We start from the raw sequence: 17,219 nt of genomic DNA on the forward strand, positions 1-17,219 counted from the left end.
GAATCGAGGAAATCTATCAGGGTAACGGGGGAAAAATAGAAAATCGAAGGAGAAAAATAGAAGCCGAGGAGATGACAAATGAAACTGCAGATCGTACTACCCCGAGCGATTTTTCCTGCGCTATATTTCCGATCACCGAGCTTTCTTCCCTCAGACAGAGCGGATCAGTTGCACTCGCGGAGTTTGCCATCCGTCCCCGTCTTCCGACTCCGTCGCTTTTCTTCTCGATCGAGAGATGTACCCGCGTCTACATTTTTCACGGTAAATGCAACATTCCTCGTTTATATTTATATCCGGTATTCAGCAGCACGGCGCAGGAAATGTTTAATGTTTTACTCGGTGATACTGGCCGAGAGGTGTGCACGCGCCATTATCTTTGTTCGAACATCTCGATTTTCGCTATTCTTCGCCACTTCTTTCAGGGGATAAGGCGAGAGTCTATTCTCGTTAACGCGGGTAATTACAGAATAAAAATAAAAGAGAGAAAGGAGAAGAGGAAGAAAAGTATGATCACGGAAGAAGGTGCAGGTGCTCGTTAGTGGCAAAAAATTCAACTCATTAAGTCGTTTAAAAATTCTAACTTATTAACTTTCCTTATCAAATCTACATAGATAATCCGTGACATCAATAGAAACAGAATCGCCACCCGAAAAACTTTTCTCAACGGCATGCGGCTCAATTTACTTCTGCTCTGGAATTTTCGGCAGCTTGTGCAATTGTGTTTAGAAAATTTTTGTACATACGATATTCCGGTTAATGAATGCGAGTGCAGATTAGCTGTAAAATCCGTTGGATTAGATGTGCAAAGATGCGTGAGATGGTAGAAAATTGCAAATAATGAAGGATTTTTTTAATCACTCTTCACGTACGCTTTGAAACCATTTTGGTTTTTGATTTTTCAAAAATTCTTCACAGTATCAAAGAGCATAATTAAATATACTTGGTGTTTCGATCTCAAAATCACTGCAACACTAGAGTTTCTTGTTCAAATATTTCTTTGAAGATGAAAAGAAAACCTACTTATGTTCGGACACTCAATTTTTTTTCTCGGACACCTCGTCACAGCTTGTATACCTAGCCATGGGTTACGAGGTGAGGCAAATTAGTCGACGGTGTGTTTCACGCATTTGCATACAACCCGTAGTTACGATGAATAAATGATTATTCGGAAAAAGTAAAATCAGTCAATCAGTCATACGAGCCGACGATTTGCCGACTCTGTTATTTTATCAGGTACAAATAGAACGGGGACAGAGATTGTGCCAAAATAAAAGTCAAGGCAGTAGCAGAGGTCTGGTCTCTACGTATTATACGGAAGTGGCACGCGATCGCGGAAGCACGAAATATGACGGAATCGTCTACTTTGTATACGTATACCAATGCTTTCGGAAGGTTGAATAATTCAGCGAATTTTCGTCGGCAATCAAATCAGACTACAAAATTCAACTTCCTCCCTCGCATTCGAATCTCGAGATACAATTTCAGCCGCACGCGACGCACGTTATTACTATGTATATCCCGGGCGCAAACTTCCAGATATTTGGATATTTCTTCATTTCATTCATATCGTGTCCGCCCATTTGGATAAATTCAAAGTAGGGTTGGGTAAACTTACGCGTTCGAGTCCATTTCGTAGTCCTTCGCTTTCGCCGCGTGCTTTCGTCGGCATCGACAAAACAGCAGAAGCAACGCTGCGAACAGTAGGAAAACTGCTCCGCTTACCACCAAAGCGATCAACGTTGGCGTCGCCAATGTGCCGGACTGTGCAATGTAGGACGGACCGACTGCAAAAGCAAGATATTGGGGATCAGGAAGAGTCATAGAGAGTAGGTACAACTGGTTTTCGTCAAAAGTTGTAAAAATCGCCTTGCAACTGGCGAAAGATCGTGAAAAGGCCCGCAACTACTCACATTCAGCGTCGGTGTACTCTCCGCATTTCTGGTGATCAGCTTTAAGACACAGCCTGACCCTGACGCGAGGAGATTCGTTGACGGCAGCATCGAGGTCGAGAATTCCATCGCGCATGGTTGCGTCACTTCCGAGTACCTCGAGCTGCCAGAAGGTAACGAGCCTCCAAGTGTTGGCGGATCCCTCGGATTTCTCAACGGCGGCAACGAGGGCCAGACAAGTGGGCCCGACGTATATCTTGAGGGACCCGTCCTCCGGGTCGTAGCTGACCCTCTGGGGCGACGGAATCTTCGCGACGGAGGTGGTGGCGCTTATCTCCTCCGAGTAGTCGCTCTCCCCCTTGGCGTTGTAGGCCTTCGCCTTGAACGAGTACGTCTGGTGCTGGTCCAGACTGGTCACGTTACAGGGATTCGACCCTTGGCAGTCCGTCTCGAGCCACTGGCCGGCCGGTCCTCTGGGTGCCGCACAGTCCGAGGCGACGACTTCGTCGCCTCCAGCGGCTCGCCGGTAGGACACGAAGTACTTGGTGTTCGGAAGCCCGCCGTCGAAGCCGGGTTCCCAGAGAAGGACTACGTAGGAAGGGCCGACGTCCATGGCGCTTATCTTGGTCGGTTTCTCCGGAGCACCTTTCGGCTGGAGACGGATGGTGGAGTTGATGGTTCCAAGGCCGTTAGCGACGCGGCAATTGTAGTCACCGTAGTCGCGCTCCCGGATGTCGGTCATCCTGAGGATGGACGTGTAGACGTCGTAGTTGTCGAAGGTGGTGGTGATCTCGTAGTGACCGTCGCTCGACATCTGAAGCGGGGCCGTATTCGTGCCGAAGCTCCATTGGAATTCGGGCTTGGGCCAGGCCTGGACCTTGCACGCGATTTCTGCGGTCTGTTTGAGATTATAGGCGACCTTGTTGTGCTGGTGAACGGCTATCGGCGCGTGCTCCACCTTCAGCATCATCGTCGACTCGACTTTCTTCACCTCGTTCTCAAAGACGCAGGTGTACTTGCCTCGGTCACTGGGGATTATCTTGTCCGTTTGCGGACGAGAGTAACCCACGAAACTCAAGGTCGACTGCACCGTCGTCAGGTTGCTCCTTCCTCCCATCGGCTTCGTGCTCACGTCGTAAAGACCCGTCCCCGCAGTTAGTTCCTCGTCATCCTTCAGCCAGTGGACGATCGGTTCTGGTTTACCTTTCGCTGTGCAAGACACCGAGAACGATGACTCTCCCACACTGTGGTGAAAAATTTATACGTTAGCGGGGTCTGCCGTCGAAGATACTATTATTATCTGAATCTTTACTTGACCCTAATAGGTCATATCTTATATTCACCCCAAACGTGATATTTTGCTTCGAAAGTGAGTTGTAACATTCTAAAAAAAAAATCTAGGTATTGTTTAAGAATCGCAGAAAAAGTGTTCTCAGTTTTCGTAATCAAAATTGATTGTTTAAATACTGTCACACATCGGGAAACTTGAAGAAAGTGCGAAAAATGTCAAAAAAAAGGCTTTTATTTCCCATGAAGAATGGCGCCAAGGGGTCCATTTCAACGACTAAGAAACTGTACGAGGAGTTTGAAAAATGTTTGGAGTGAGATTCACCCCCAGTGACCGTTTAGGGTTAACAAAAAAAAAAATGGGCAAGCTTCTGAAACTAAAAAATACTACTGGGCATTTATATCCGTCGTGGTTAACCCACGACTCTACTTTACGCAATTACTTGGAGGACTAAAAATTGCAGTGAGGCAATTAAATATTTCCACCGAACTGCAAAGAGGTTCACAGAATGGAGCAGAATTTTTTGTGCTTTAAATTGTTGGGATCATTATTGACGATGATTGTCAAAAGATGAGCTTTAAACGAGTGACGAGAACCTGGAGGAAAAATACGTCTTGGAAATATAGACGGCCGATATTCTTTGAACACAGCTTTCCAAAGTTGATATATCAAAGTTACTACATCAACTAAATCCATAAACCAAAGAGTAAACAATCGGTACTTGCATTCTCGTAACATGGGGCTGAAGTTTGGTAAGAAACTTGGGTTCCTGGTGCACGGTGAGTTTGACGTAAGCGGGTTCTCCGTTGCCGATTTCATTCATGGCGAGACACTTGTAGGTGCCCTCACTGCCCAGATGAACGGAGTCGATGACGTACTTGGGTCCGAACATTTCGCCAGATAGACCACGCGGGCTCTCGCCCTCCTTCCACCATTTGTACTGCGGCTCGGGCCACCCGGAAGGAATAGCCATGCAGGTGAGTATTACGCGGGATCCTTCAGCGGCGACCGGAGAGTCCGGAGTGACCCTGGCTGGTCCTGGCTTGTGTCGAACGCGAATGACGACCGAAGCTGATGCAAAATGCTCCTTGAACTCGCCACCGGTGGGATGGATATTGTTGACGGCTCTGCAGGTGTAGTTACCGGCATGGTCAGCGGTGACTCTTGTCAGTCTAAGGATGTTGCCGGACTGTCGAAACTCCGGGCGACCTTCCCTGGACCACTCGATGCTCGATGGTGTCGGATTTGCGGACACATTACAGTGCACGGTCAGGGTGTCCTCCACGTCGGCGTCGCGGATCGAGCCACCTTCAATGGCGACCGTAGGGGGATAAAGGACGTCCAGGGTGAGTGAGTTTTCGCCTTTGCGTTCCAGCCCGTTGTCGGCTTGGCAGGAATAGGTCCCTGCGTCCTGTAGTGTCACCTTTGGTATCACGTGGCGGAAGGTCGTCGCGATGAAGCTGCTGTCCCGCATCCATCTGACCGAGCCGACCGTCGGTTTCGAGTCCACGTCGCAGACAAGGGTGGCGGTCCCGTTCGCCTCGACCTTGAGCGGGTTCTCAGGGCCAACCGTGACCCGCGGGAAGTAGTTGACGTTCAAGGTAACCGTCGCGTCCAGGGTGTGGCCCTTTGACATGGCCCGGTTCCAGACCGTGCACCGGAAGTTCGCCCGATCGTATTCCTTCGTCGGCGTAAGGACCAGAGTCCGCTCTTTGCCGAGGGGCTCGTTCCTCCCAACCTGGTACCACGTAATTTGGGGTTCGGGACTTCCACCCTTGGTGTTGCACTGGAGTTCCAGCCGCTTGCCCTCAGTCGCCGGTGGCGATATAGGTGAGATCACCGGAGGACCCGGCGCCCTTAGAACCGTCAACGTCGTCACCTCGTAGTGGAGGTCAGCCCCGGTTCCTCCCACCTTCACTCGGCACTCGAACTTCCCATTGTCCCTCTCGTAGGAGACGTTCCTGATCTTGAGGTCGTATTTACCGTCTTCCGGCTTGTTGAACAGCTCGTAGTCGGTAGCCAGCGAGTTTTCGCTCACCGCGACGTTGTCGTGCTGATCGTGCGCGTGCCTCAGCCAAAAGTACGTGGCTTTTTGACTCGGTGGCGTAAACCGACACGGTAACAATATCGTCGCTCCCTCCTCGGTGTCCATTTGCTTCTCTTCCGCTGCCAGTGCCTGCGTCAGTACTGTAACAGAAACGGTTACTGGTGTCAATTATCACTCTACGATTATTCCTCGAAGTGCATTTGCAGCGCAAAAAAATTCAGGGTTATTGGCCGGGCTTAATGCATGGACAAAAACGCTATCCAGCAATCACGAGCACTGTACAAAGAGGACAAATTATACCGGCAAGAGTTTAAGTTTCAAAAAAGGATCAGACAATCCAACGCAACGACTTAAAGTGGACCACTACAACCAGGTAATCCTGACCACAGGCAGTAAACTACAGATTGTTCTTAACTCCTAGGAAGAAATCACGAACACCCTATAGGAATGATCAGAGACATTAACGATGGTTTGGGCTTTCTGAAACACGGAGGCAAAAAACGATTCATCAGAATGCTCAAGTGGTCGAATGCAGTGCCCGTCGCTGTGCGTTCCCTCTCGAAAGATGTCAAACGGTCAGACCGAATGACCACGTGCGCTGCCATCTCCCCTCTCGACGCCATCTTAACAAGAAATGTTCAAAGAGTCCCTCTCCCCAAGGATCGGACTTGTCGCCTCTGGGATGTCCCGTTGATCGGGAAAGGCGATAATTCCGAGTTAGCGATGGCCCGCGGGTGTCGATGCGCGGATCGCGAGGTGGATCGACGTGTCGGGTTAGGTGAATGTGGGTCGGCGTTGGGTCGGTTAACAGTAAACAGTCGGTGAATGCCTCTATCTGGTTTTTCGAAGAGGGGAGGCCATTGACTGTTGCCGCGTCTCGTCGCGTTGGCCCACGTCCTTTTCTCGCTTCGACGTCGGCGCGGAGCGATTCGCCGTCGCAAGTGGCGCTACGAACCCCGGTTTCTCAAGCCTGCCGCAGTGGGACCTGGTGGGACCGCTCAGTCACCGGAAGAGACGTACTCCGCAGCCGTCTCCGGCCGACTGTGAGAACTTCTTTTTCTAATGACACGCTTCGTGGAGCTCGGCCCTGATCACAGGTGGTTTGACCGCCGATTCGATTCCCATCAGCTGGCGAATGTCCCGAGTATTCTACGGTGGGCAGTCGACTAGGATGAGCTACGGCCATCGCCCGCAGGGTCCAGCGGGAACCAGAAGAAGAAGAAAACGAAGAAGAAGAAGAAGAAAAGAACTAAGAAGTAAGAAGAGGACTCGAGCTTCGACGGCTCATCAACCGTGTTGCACCTTCGTCCTCGGAGACTCGCCTTCGGCTGAATATATTCAACAATTTCAACCCCAACTTTTGCGACATGCAGTTATACAGTTTTATAACAACGCCTCCGTCTTGCATCAGACTCCAAGTTAAGCGCTTTGCGCAAGGCAGAGCCATCGACTAAACTATTTTCTCCCACCGTCCGCTACCCGAGCTTAGTAGATAGACGCAGCTCGTGTAATAATTCAACGTTGCCGCGGAACCATGCGGGCAGGAAGAACCGCGATGACTCTCGTTTACCAAGCTGTAAGTGAAACCGTGAGCAAGTGCTGCTGCACTGGCTGTCCGGCGGTAAATTAAACTTTTTCTAACCACCGGGACACTTTCGGAACGGTTTATGTCCCGCCTTGCACCACCGCTGGTGAATTCCGTCAAATTGAGTCATAGTCGCTTGTTTTACGCAAGCTTTGCAACAGAATTTGTCGCCGTTTGTATGCGAGTTGCATTGTGAATTACGGTGAAGAAATTTTGAGAGAACCCGCTTAGAGCGATTGTTCGGAAAGCTTTGGATGGGGAAGATTTTCCTCTGTCTTCTTTGAAGGGTTTCTCAGCTTTTGTCAATTTCTTTGCACGGTGGCAGTTTTCTTCCCCTTGGTAGTTAGGCTGATATTCGTGTTGTATCTGTATCTGACAAACGGTAACGAGTCGCAGCCCGGTAATCGCTTGAGGGTATCAAAAGCACGAGCTTGCATCGAGTCGAGTTCTCTGCCTATACTTTACACCGACCAGAGAAATATACTTATATCAACTTTTTCCGTTTCCTTCATAGGCTGGATAATATAGGTTCTATAAATAAAACCACCGTGTATCGATTAAACTATATTACGATTTTTTTCATTTGTGTGGATGTACTCACATCCATGTATATACGTATCACTCTACATCTGGGCGTACGTATTTATTTTGGGGGTAGTTACATATGTACTGTATTTTAAATATATACACATACATATGTATATGTGTTCGATATAATGAATATGCTGACCTTTTGTACCAATTCTGATACATATTCGTATTTCGACATCGGGGATTTATCGGTGGGCGAGTATAACTCGTCGAGTCGATTTCGTACTTCGCGATAAGGGGTGCCTCAATTTTATCAAATTTTATTCATTCATCGTTTCGAAAATAGAAGACGGTCTTCTCGAATTTCAATCTGTTCGTTGAATATACGAGATTTTCGCGAGCTTGAGACAATAAACAAACGGGAGCCACGTGCCTCAATCTTAGGCACAAATAACATTTGTTTCGTTAACATGGATGGATATTATTATGCATCTTTATTATTTTAGTTCAAATTCAAGTGAAGTTTCTGCAAGTTAGACCCGCGCGAAAACAGATTTAAATCCTCGAATTTACTCAAATTTTTAAGATGATGCGTATAGATTTCCTCGACTAAATTTGTAGACTATACTATTGGACAACGATTTTTTCCGACTAGTTGTAGGAACTTCGTCACTGATTTTTTTATTTATTTATTTAGCATCTGACTTTACAGTGAAAATGCGTTCATACACGAACAATGACGAGTCGACGTCTAAGATGGCGCAAGAACATCGCCTCGTTATTTTGATCACCGTAGTCGATGGATATTTGTGACGTAGCAAGACGGTTTTTCCGTTCACTTAACCCTCCGGGTTCATTACTGGAATTACTTTCTGAGAAGCTAATTCTGTTCTCACCATGTAACTCTCATGACTTTCAGAAAATTTGGGCCTCAATAACACTTGGAAGTATTAAACCGAATGACTTGGCGCAGTAATTTAAGAATACTCGCGATATAATGAGACAGACACATTATAAATTCTATTTGTAAGCTGTTTCACTTCTGAGAATGTCAATCGTCGCATATTTTCGAAATGTATCATGAATTTCGAAACGAGCAGAATTGTTTGCCCGTACGGTCACATAACTTGCGAAGTTGATCTCTTCGAGGAAATACATATCGACTTTCATACGTTCCCTATTTCTATGACATGGAATTGTTCCGAAGAGTCTTCAAAAGACTGAGGATAACCTTTTCTTGACGTATCGACATCGATTCATAAATTCTCGCAACGCATTCCTCGACATTTACCGTATCATCGTAGAAACGTGTAACAATCCTTGGAAGCTCTAACCCGTTTTAGATATTTAAAATCGATAATCGTATAATTCAAATAAAACGTACACAGCAGAAAATCAAACTAAAAATGCTGCCTCATCCGATTATTTTTCCGAAAGACTCTCCTTCTGTGGCGTCATTTAACAACAGCGTCATCTCCTTTCCCCGAGCAATGACGAAGCGCTTCTTCAACTTCCCGCAGCTTTCCCTTATTCATCGAAATCGTTACCGTTGCTCGAGCTCCGGTTTCCGGCGAAAAGAGAACGTCTTCGGTTCGTGTCAAGGGTGCGAAATCTCTCGACGCCGTTCCGTTGTATCTATCTAAAGCGATTCTAACAACGAGTGACATTACCGAAAGTTTCCTCGTCCGATTCGACTTTTCGACAGGCCTGAAAGAGACCCGAGATGATCGATGGCTGCAGCTGCATCGCCGAAACGCGAAGCCACAGATTCGTTGCAAAAAGTTTTTTACACCTGTCGGTGCGGCCTTCGATCGGATTGTTTAACAGCGAAGATCTTACGCGCAGGTGCCAGTGTGTATAATAATAATTGAGAACGGCGATCAAGCAGCTTCGTCGCAGCTCGGCGTGGAGGGAAAGAATTCTTGTCAGTTGACGTCACTCGTACAACACTCGGTGTGCCAATGCTTTGGTAATAATTAACGACGTGCGTGAGGTGACAACACGATCTCCGGGAGTGGAATTACTCGGAAAATCGACGGCTGAGGATATTTATTAATTAGCAAAGATATTGCGACGCAGCCTGTAGCGGATTACGTACGAATATTAGTCGTAGCAGAAATCGTTCCGAGAAATGTCGATCTCAAGTGAACGGTGCACAAGCGAAAAGAGAGAGGCGTGTGTAATTGTGACACAAGGCCGTCATCTTGCTGCATGATGCATAGATCGGGAGATCGAGACGGAGATTTAGATACGGGGAAAAAAGTGGAGCGGCAAATTGGCGGCAGCCATAACGAGCATTGTTTGCCCGCTGTGTAAAGGGTAAAAATTAAAGCGGGTGAAGTTGGTAACGTTACTGTGACGATTCACCGTTGTTTCGTAATTTCACGAATCTCTGAAACGCATTAAATTATAATCAGGCAAAGCGGTGATTCGTATTTTCAAAACTTAACCGCTTCAGAGTCACTGAAAAATTGAAAAATAGTTATTTTTCCCCCAATGTTTCGTTACGCTAACCCTGCCAACTTCAGCCCCATAAAAGTAACATACGGTATCGACTTCTAGTGAAAACCGCCGGGTCAGATATGGCATATAAGTAATTCACGTGTGCACGAGTCGCGATGGTTGAAACTTGTCCCGTGCATAACATGCTTCTTTACTTGTTTTTCTTTCTTTTTTTTTTTATACTACATAGACCTTTTTTCATAACCCGTTCCCTCGATACGTCGTCCGTTTGAATTTCTCCTGTTCTGCGCGCCGAGGGACGATTATCCCGAGGGAAACTCGACGCGTGGTTCGCTTTCAGGCCGTCAGATAGCGCTGCGTGTTCGTTTCGGTGATTCTTGGTAGTTGTAATACCGGCGGATGAATTCGGTTTGAAAATTATTGAAAAACTTGGAGGAAAGTCGAAATTTTTAGCCTTGTCGCAGGTCTACAGGCTTGATGGCATCGTTTAATTTTCAGTTCATCGATAATTGCAGGTTGATAAAATAATTCTGCCGTTGGAAAAAACGTTTACTTTTATTCAGGAAAAACTACTCGATTACACGTGTGTGTAGTTGGAAGTTTGAAGAGTTGATAAATAGATACGATTTCCACATGCACGTATTTCCAGAAGCCTGGCTTTCTTTCCCAGAAGTGAAATGAAACCCCCGGCTAAGTAGAGAGAGAAGAAAAAAAAAAAAAAAAAGAATCGAGAACTTTTTCGCGTATCTCTGTAGAAAGTTCTTTGAATATCGTTGCGCGTTTCGCGACACTCGAGCGACGTTTTCCTTCCGCATACGTCGACCTTTTCAATACCAGCTTGTACCAACAAGCAACGATGGCAGGTAGATACTCAATAAGAAAATTGGTAAATACGAAGGATGGAAAATCTTTGGGAAAGACTTTGGGGCACGATTTTCCGCGAGTATAAAATGTGTGTATAAATACACCCATACACATAATACGCGTTACACATGCGAGGTGGATTATTGTTTCAGCGCACGAAGGCGGGTACCGGTTGATTTTATCGACGAGTGTCGAATCGCCTCATTCGTACACGTCGTCACGTACCGCTGTTTACGAAAACGCTACGCTACATATGCCTGACCCCGTTTCCTTAATTCCACAGAATTATCGGTACCTTCGGATTTTCACCGTCTCCGGTAGCTTGAACTTGCATTTGGCGCAACTGGCACGCGGAAAGGTAAAGTCGTCCTGTGGCGTTGGCCGGATAATTCGAGCTGCATAACGGATTGACGATTTACGAAACGTGTGGAAATCGGTGACGACGAGGGAGTGAAAGCACGACGGTTAAACGTCGTAGTGTACGAGGCAAGATAACTGTTGTAGGATTACTCGGGGACGACTTGTTCGATCTAGCGGTAAATAATATGATCATCCTGGCGCAGTAAACTGTGCGTTATGATGTGCCAAGAGTACGTAATTCGCTGCAGGCATTGCGGTTTATGCGTAATCGCCGTCGAACCCATGAATCGGATCGAAGATTTTTCTCCCAGTTTACGAATCGCGCTTTTTAAGTAGCTCTAACTCGCCTGGCGATTAAGTGACGCGAAATATACGCAAGCTTTAATCGGTACCAGAATGTTGGTCAGATAACATTGAAACATTTGGCGGAATTTCAGGACACAGACACCGAGTGGAAACTTGAGAGGTAAATTGTTTTCGATACGTTATCGCGACGGTTTTAATTCCGAGCTGCACGCAGCTTGTATCGTGATTTTTGATCCCAAGGAGGGGATAAGGCGGCTCTAAAATGGGGGACGGAGAACGTGATGCGAAGAAAAAGAAAGATGTTTCAAAGCGCGAAACGAGCTGCCGAAAAATAGGACCCTGGATTTCGAGCTACAAGACTCTACGAGTAACTATTTATATGACAGTGCTAATTTCTGTTTAATGTTAGTTTTCGATTTCGTTTGGTTGTCCGGATCGCGCTGCTTCGAGTTTTCCCGACTTCCAATCTCGGAAAAGTTTCGACTCGAAGCTCGATGTTTGATTCCTGCAGACTGTGCAGCGATTACCTTGCACCTAAATATCTGGTCTCTGCCAATTTTCCGCCAACTCCTGCGCTTTTATTTCGTCCCGAATCGGAGTTTCACCGCTCGAGTTGCTCCCAATGCAGATTGCAATTCGTTCGGCGATTAGCGGGCGCTGCAACGAAATTGGAAATACGCAGAAACGGTGCAGGATTTGGCGATGTTTAGCGAAACTCAGGTAATAACGTGAAATAAAATCCCTCCGTGCCGAAAGCGCTCATCGTCGTGCAGGAAACGCTCTTCCGTTTCTTTGCGTTTCACCTGCGGTTGCAGATACGTGACGCCAGTCGCAATTACGTGACAGCTGCCATGACGTGGGAGTACGGATCTCTGATTCAGACTATTAGGATAGCTGCTCGGGTATAAGGAAATCGAGAGCCGACGTGACTCACAGTCGCCGAACAACTAATTAAAACTCGGCGCAGTTTGAACGATTTCAAAAATTCAACGCAAGACGCGTATCTGTTTTTGCATGAAGAAGATTATGGAGGTGTCGGAAAAGAAGACGTAACTTTCTTTCGTGAATCGTCTCGATTTTTATTCGAGTTAAGGAAAAAAAAAAAAAAAAAAATGGGGTTTGTTCAACATGAGCTAGGAGATAAAAGCCTGCCACTTATACTCGTGTAAATTTTTAATGTCTGAACAAGTTTCCGTACGTTGCGGATACAAAGCTGAAGCTAGCGCGTGTTAAATTTTTTGGAAATAGAAAAATGCAGTTCAGCTTTATCCTGATAATTCTATAAAAGTATTGGGGATTCATGGCATTTCACAAAATTTGGATTTTCGGACCTTACTACCTTATTCGAATAAACGTTATAAAGCGTTTGGCTGCTAATTTATGAGGATGAAGTTGGTAACGTTACTGCAACGATCCATTTTCAGGAAAAATTGTTGTTAATTCTCATCTTTGCGACTTTTCGAAATTTAGTAAACCACCGTAAACAAAATATACACTAATTCCGAAAAACCAACTCTTCGAAAGTCATCTTCAAGTTCCTCAAGATCGGGATACTAAGAACGGTGATACGAATTTCCAAATTCTCCTCCCAGAATTTGGAATTTCCGGCCAAACTTTCTATTTCGCTTTCTCCCCCCTCCTTCAATTCCCTCCCTGTTTATCAGAAAATGGGCTTCTAGACGGACCCGTCCTTTTCGAAGGCTAAGCCCGTTTTTCAGGGCTTTAACGGTGATCCGGTCCCCGGTGACCCGGGCACGTTGGGCACGTTGGGCACCCCGGGGACACGAGGGGCGGTCTCAACGACGGAGCATCTGCCGACGATACAGGCGATGCATGCGGCACAAAGAGGATCCCCGAAAATCCTGCAGGATTCCTTTTACCCCCCAGGAAAAAATGGTTAGCCAGATTTTTTTCACCGAGAAAGTAGAGAGTTTCTCCATTCCGGGTCAGTGCAAGTAACGTCGAGTTTTCATCGATCAAGAGTGATTGAAAACTCAAAATTTTTTCGAGCCTGTACGATAATTTGCCCAGAATTCGCTACTTCGAGCTTTGGTACAGGTCATAAACGAGAATAACTTTTTATTTGTCAAGCTTGATCGGTCGAACTTCAAGGTGCGCTATTTCGAAGCCGCTCAAGTTTCAGCAAGTCGTTAAAATTACGATGCGAGAAAGTCTGCAGAACGGCTGGATTTGTAGAAAGTGCAGTAGAGTTGTACTGGTGGTCGAATTCGCATTGAATCGAATCGAGGCTTGGCGGCCATGGAAATTTTCATTCGCTGCTCGACGTTTGATTTCTGGTTAATTTCGTTGCGTTTCGTTTCGCCCAGAGGCCGAAAGAGAGATAGATAAAAAGTGGGAGGTGTTTTTCGGAGTGGGAGAGAGAGCGGGAATGTTAACGATTGCCGTCCGTCTGACCTTTTCTCTCTCTTCGCTTCTTCGCCGATTTACCGTCAATTCTGACAACTCACCTGACAGGATGAGAAAAACTGTGGAGATGGTGCTCCTCCGACTGGAGGTAATCCCGGCCATGACGTCACCGCAGGATGCAGCAAGTTGCGCGGGAAAAATTTGAACGAAGCGCGATAATCCGCGTGCACCAAAGTTGCCCCGAAACGTAGACGATTACGGGGGATGAAACGAAAATGTCGGAAAGCACGCAGCGTTCGTTCCGCGACTCTCACCTTAAGTTTATCATTTTGCTTAGGAAATTTCGTCGTCAACTTTAACAAGCAACTTCACCCTCACCTCGAACTGCACTCCGGAAACTTTATCACCGTGCATGAAATACCCCGAGCACTCGAACTCGATTCCTATATATTCGAACGATTTGTGGGACCGCTGATTTTTTCTGCGGATTAAAAACGTTCCGCATCGGAGAACGTAAATGACGAAATTACATTAAAGGCCACGATTAATCATCGTATAAAAAGATACGACGAAAACTCAAACTTTTAGAGTTCACCGCTCTGCAGGCACCTCCGGTCGTGTAAAAACGGTTTCCGGTCGCTCTTCACCGGACGTAACCGAAAACCTCTGGCTCTTTGTCACTTTAAACCGCAGGTCGAACCAAACTTTTTATTCACGTAAAGGTGTGCCGTTGCATTATACATGTGTATCCCAGTGGGTGGTGTCGCTTTTGTTTGTTTTCTTTTTTTCTTTTTTTGGTTTCTATAAATTTTTTATCATCCACGCGTTTTTTTTCTTTTTTTTTAACTAATGTTTTCACGTTCCCGCGGGTAAACTTTCCAGCCGTTGTTTCATCCGTTTCCGTTTCGGCTTTACACGTCACCTGCACTTGAACAGTTGAAGCGACTGCATGCGCAGCGATGATAAAGTGTAGCAACGTCGCAGCACTCGCGAAACGGCGACACAATTTCAGAAAATAAAGAACAAACAAGAAAAAAAAATAAATAAATATACGGGTTTCGGAAACACTTTTCACTGCAGGCGGATATTCCCTTTTTGCACTTTATTCTTCCACTCAAGAAATACAATATTTTACACACTTCGTTACAGGGTAAGTTTCACCCTCCTACAATCGTTAGTTTTTCCACGCAACGTATGTTAAAATATTACATTAATCGAATAAGTTTCGTCCCTTCCCTTCGATAACACGGTGTTAAAAAATTCCAAATGCACGTATATAAACTACGTACGCCACTCGATATAACGGGTGAAAAATCGCCTATCACCGCACAACTAGCGAGCGGACTTTTCAACGGTCGCTCGCCAACTGAACAGAGAGACGCGTAGGCCAGCCGATCAACCCCCACCAACCCCTGGCGGGTCCCCCTTCTCCGCCCCCATAATCCCCACTACTCGTCGTGTGGAAGTAACCGCCGCCGCTCGTCGTCGCGACGCTTCTTTTTTCACCTAGCGTGCAGGCAGCAGGCGCGCAACACACACACACATGCACACGCCATGTGTGCAAACACACGCGTATACACGACTGCATAAGCAGAGACGAGTTTTGTGCCATGCGTGCGATACACGGACACAACGCGACAAGCGGGATTTCGGTGTGCGTGGTTCGTAGTTTGGGCATGGGTCGGTGGTCCCCCTCCCTCCCCCCCCCCCCTACCTATCGCCCTACCGCCCCCTCTCCACGCCCTCCGCCCTTCGCCCTTCGCCACCTTGCCTCTGGAACCCCCCACCCCTGGTACTTTGGCCCTTCGAAGGTGGCAGGTGGTTCGCTTTTCGGCCAGGGGCCAACTGTTTTGTCTGTCTCGGCCTTCTCTCTCTCTCCTCTCTCTCTCTCTCTCTCTCTCTCTTCCTCGCTCGACGACGATGCACTCGTCGACGGCCTCAATTTTTCGAACCTGAAATTATTTCACCGCGAGAAGAATCTTCCTTAGGTAGGTAGATATACGAGTATGCTGTGCAGCATCTGTGCGCACGCGGCTGCGGCACGACCGATACCTCACCTGAAATCGTTTTGCGGACGGGTTGGGCGAGGATCTCGTTTCTTTTCTTATTTTTTCATTGTTATTTTCTTTGGTTCGCAGGTTTATGTACATTTATTATCCCCCCCTCCCCCCCCCCTCCCCCTTGCCCCTTTTCCCTTTATTCTTTTACACTTTGGTTTTTAATCACTACGCGCATCCAGCCGATACACTGGTATCGGGATTATTAACTCATCGATCGTACCCAGGATACATTATAAAACTGTGTACAAGTATATGTACCCTACGGTGCTCGCAACTTTCAAGTAATTTCGCGTTGATACTGTTCTTCTTTATCGTATCTTTTGGCACGGATTTCTTTTCGTTTTTTTTTTTTATCGGTCGTTTCAAATTTCGCGGTCGGCGATGATGAAAAGTCGAGGTTAAAAAAGACGTACGGACAAAAATCTTTTTCTATTATCCGAATGATCCGATTTAACCGGTTATAAATAGTCTTGAAGTCGATCACTGTAAGGGTGAAAGATGGGAAAAAAGTAAAACATCGGTGCTTGATGTTATTTTTATTTTTTTGTCCATTTTTTTAAAAGATTACCGAGTCGAGTATTAGCGGAATATTAATTTTATCAACTCGTTACAGTTACTACAGTTGTGGCTTTAATCGGCGTTCGAAGAGCGTTAACTCGTTAAACTTGTTCCATCGGAGTCTCGCGTCGGCAGCCAGCGTACGACAGCGCGTTTAAAATTTTGCAAAATGAGACAAGCTTATTGGATGCTCGCGTTGTCTGCTCGAGGCTCGCGGTAAAGTTCGAGTCTGCGTTACACGTAATGAGAATCGCGAGAGTCTGCAGGGTTCGGAGGAAAGCCACTTATGGTTGCGGCAAAAGTTCTCCCTCGAGGAAGCGTCTCGCTGCACGATATAACCTGCTTTTCATGCCTGCAATGTGACGTCGACGCTTCGGATCCCGTCTAAGTCGGATAAAGGCGCTGCTGGGTTCCAAATTCACTCCAACTCTCCTTTCGCCCTCTGATAAACCCCCGTAACCACTCGAAGACTGCCGAAGCCGCCTTCGCAGGGTTGCTTCGAAGTTTGGAAGCTACTTTCGCGAAGGATTCTGCCACGATCGATCACGGGACGTTTAAAAAAATCGATCTCACAAATCGATTCTTCACCTTTTTTAAATTGCTTCGTTCGATCTTTCATGCTTGGAGTACACGATTAATTTGTTATGTCAAATTAAGATCGACTCGCGATTCTGTACTTTTGATCGACGCGGTGCACGCAAATTTTCCATGAGATTTGACGCTGCGTGATTGAAATTTTGACAGCGGATGTCGCGGGTTTAGAGTTATTTAGTTATTTCTATGCTTCGGACTTCTTCAAGTTCAGAAAAGATTCGAAGTATAGAAAATTCAAAATTCAATAATTAAGGTTAATTACAGAAAACGATAGTGCAAAATAATCCGAATTCTAACAAAATTTGAA

General features: G+C 46.4%; 1 protein-coding gene across 3 annotated transcripts in view; it reads right to left on the bottom strand.

Annotated features, from left to right (window-relative positions):
* Window positions 1–17,219, bottom strand: part of LOC124301116 (hemicentin-2-like) — a 248,204-nt gene that overhangs the window by 10,596 nt on the left and 220,389 nt on the right. For 2 of the 3 annotated variants that reach the window (XM_046755830.1, XM_046755828.1), the window contains exons 2-4: window positions 3,903–5,364; window positions 1,911–3,133; window positions 1,616–1,784 (exon numbers count right to left, since the gene is read on the bottom strand). In XM_046755830.1, coding sequence (XP_046611786.1) covers window positions 1,616–1,784; window positions 1,911–3,133; window positions 3,903–5,364 — 2,854 coding nt within the window. Of the gene's footprint in view, window positions 1–1,615; window positions 1,785–1,910; window positions 3,134–3,902; window positions 5,365–13,801; window positions 15,052–17,219 lie in introns of those variants that run through there. The other variant, XM_046755829.1, reaches the window with a different exon arrangement.

This window comes from Neodiprion virginianus, chromosome 3, assembly GCF_021901495.1.
Source record: "Neodiprion virginianus isolate iyNeoVirg1 chromosome 3, iyNeoVirg1.1, whole genome shotgun sequence".
Classification (NCBI taxonomy): domain Eukaryota; kingdom Metazoa; phylum Arthropoda; class Insecta; order Hymenoptera; family Diprionidae; genus Neodiprion; species Neodiprion virginianus.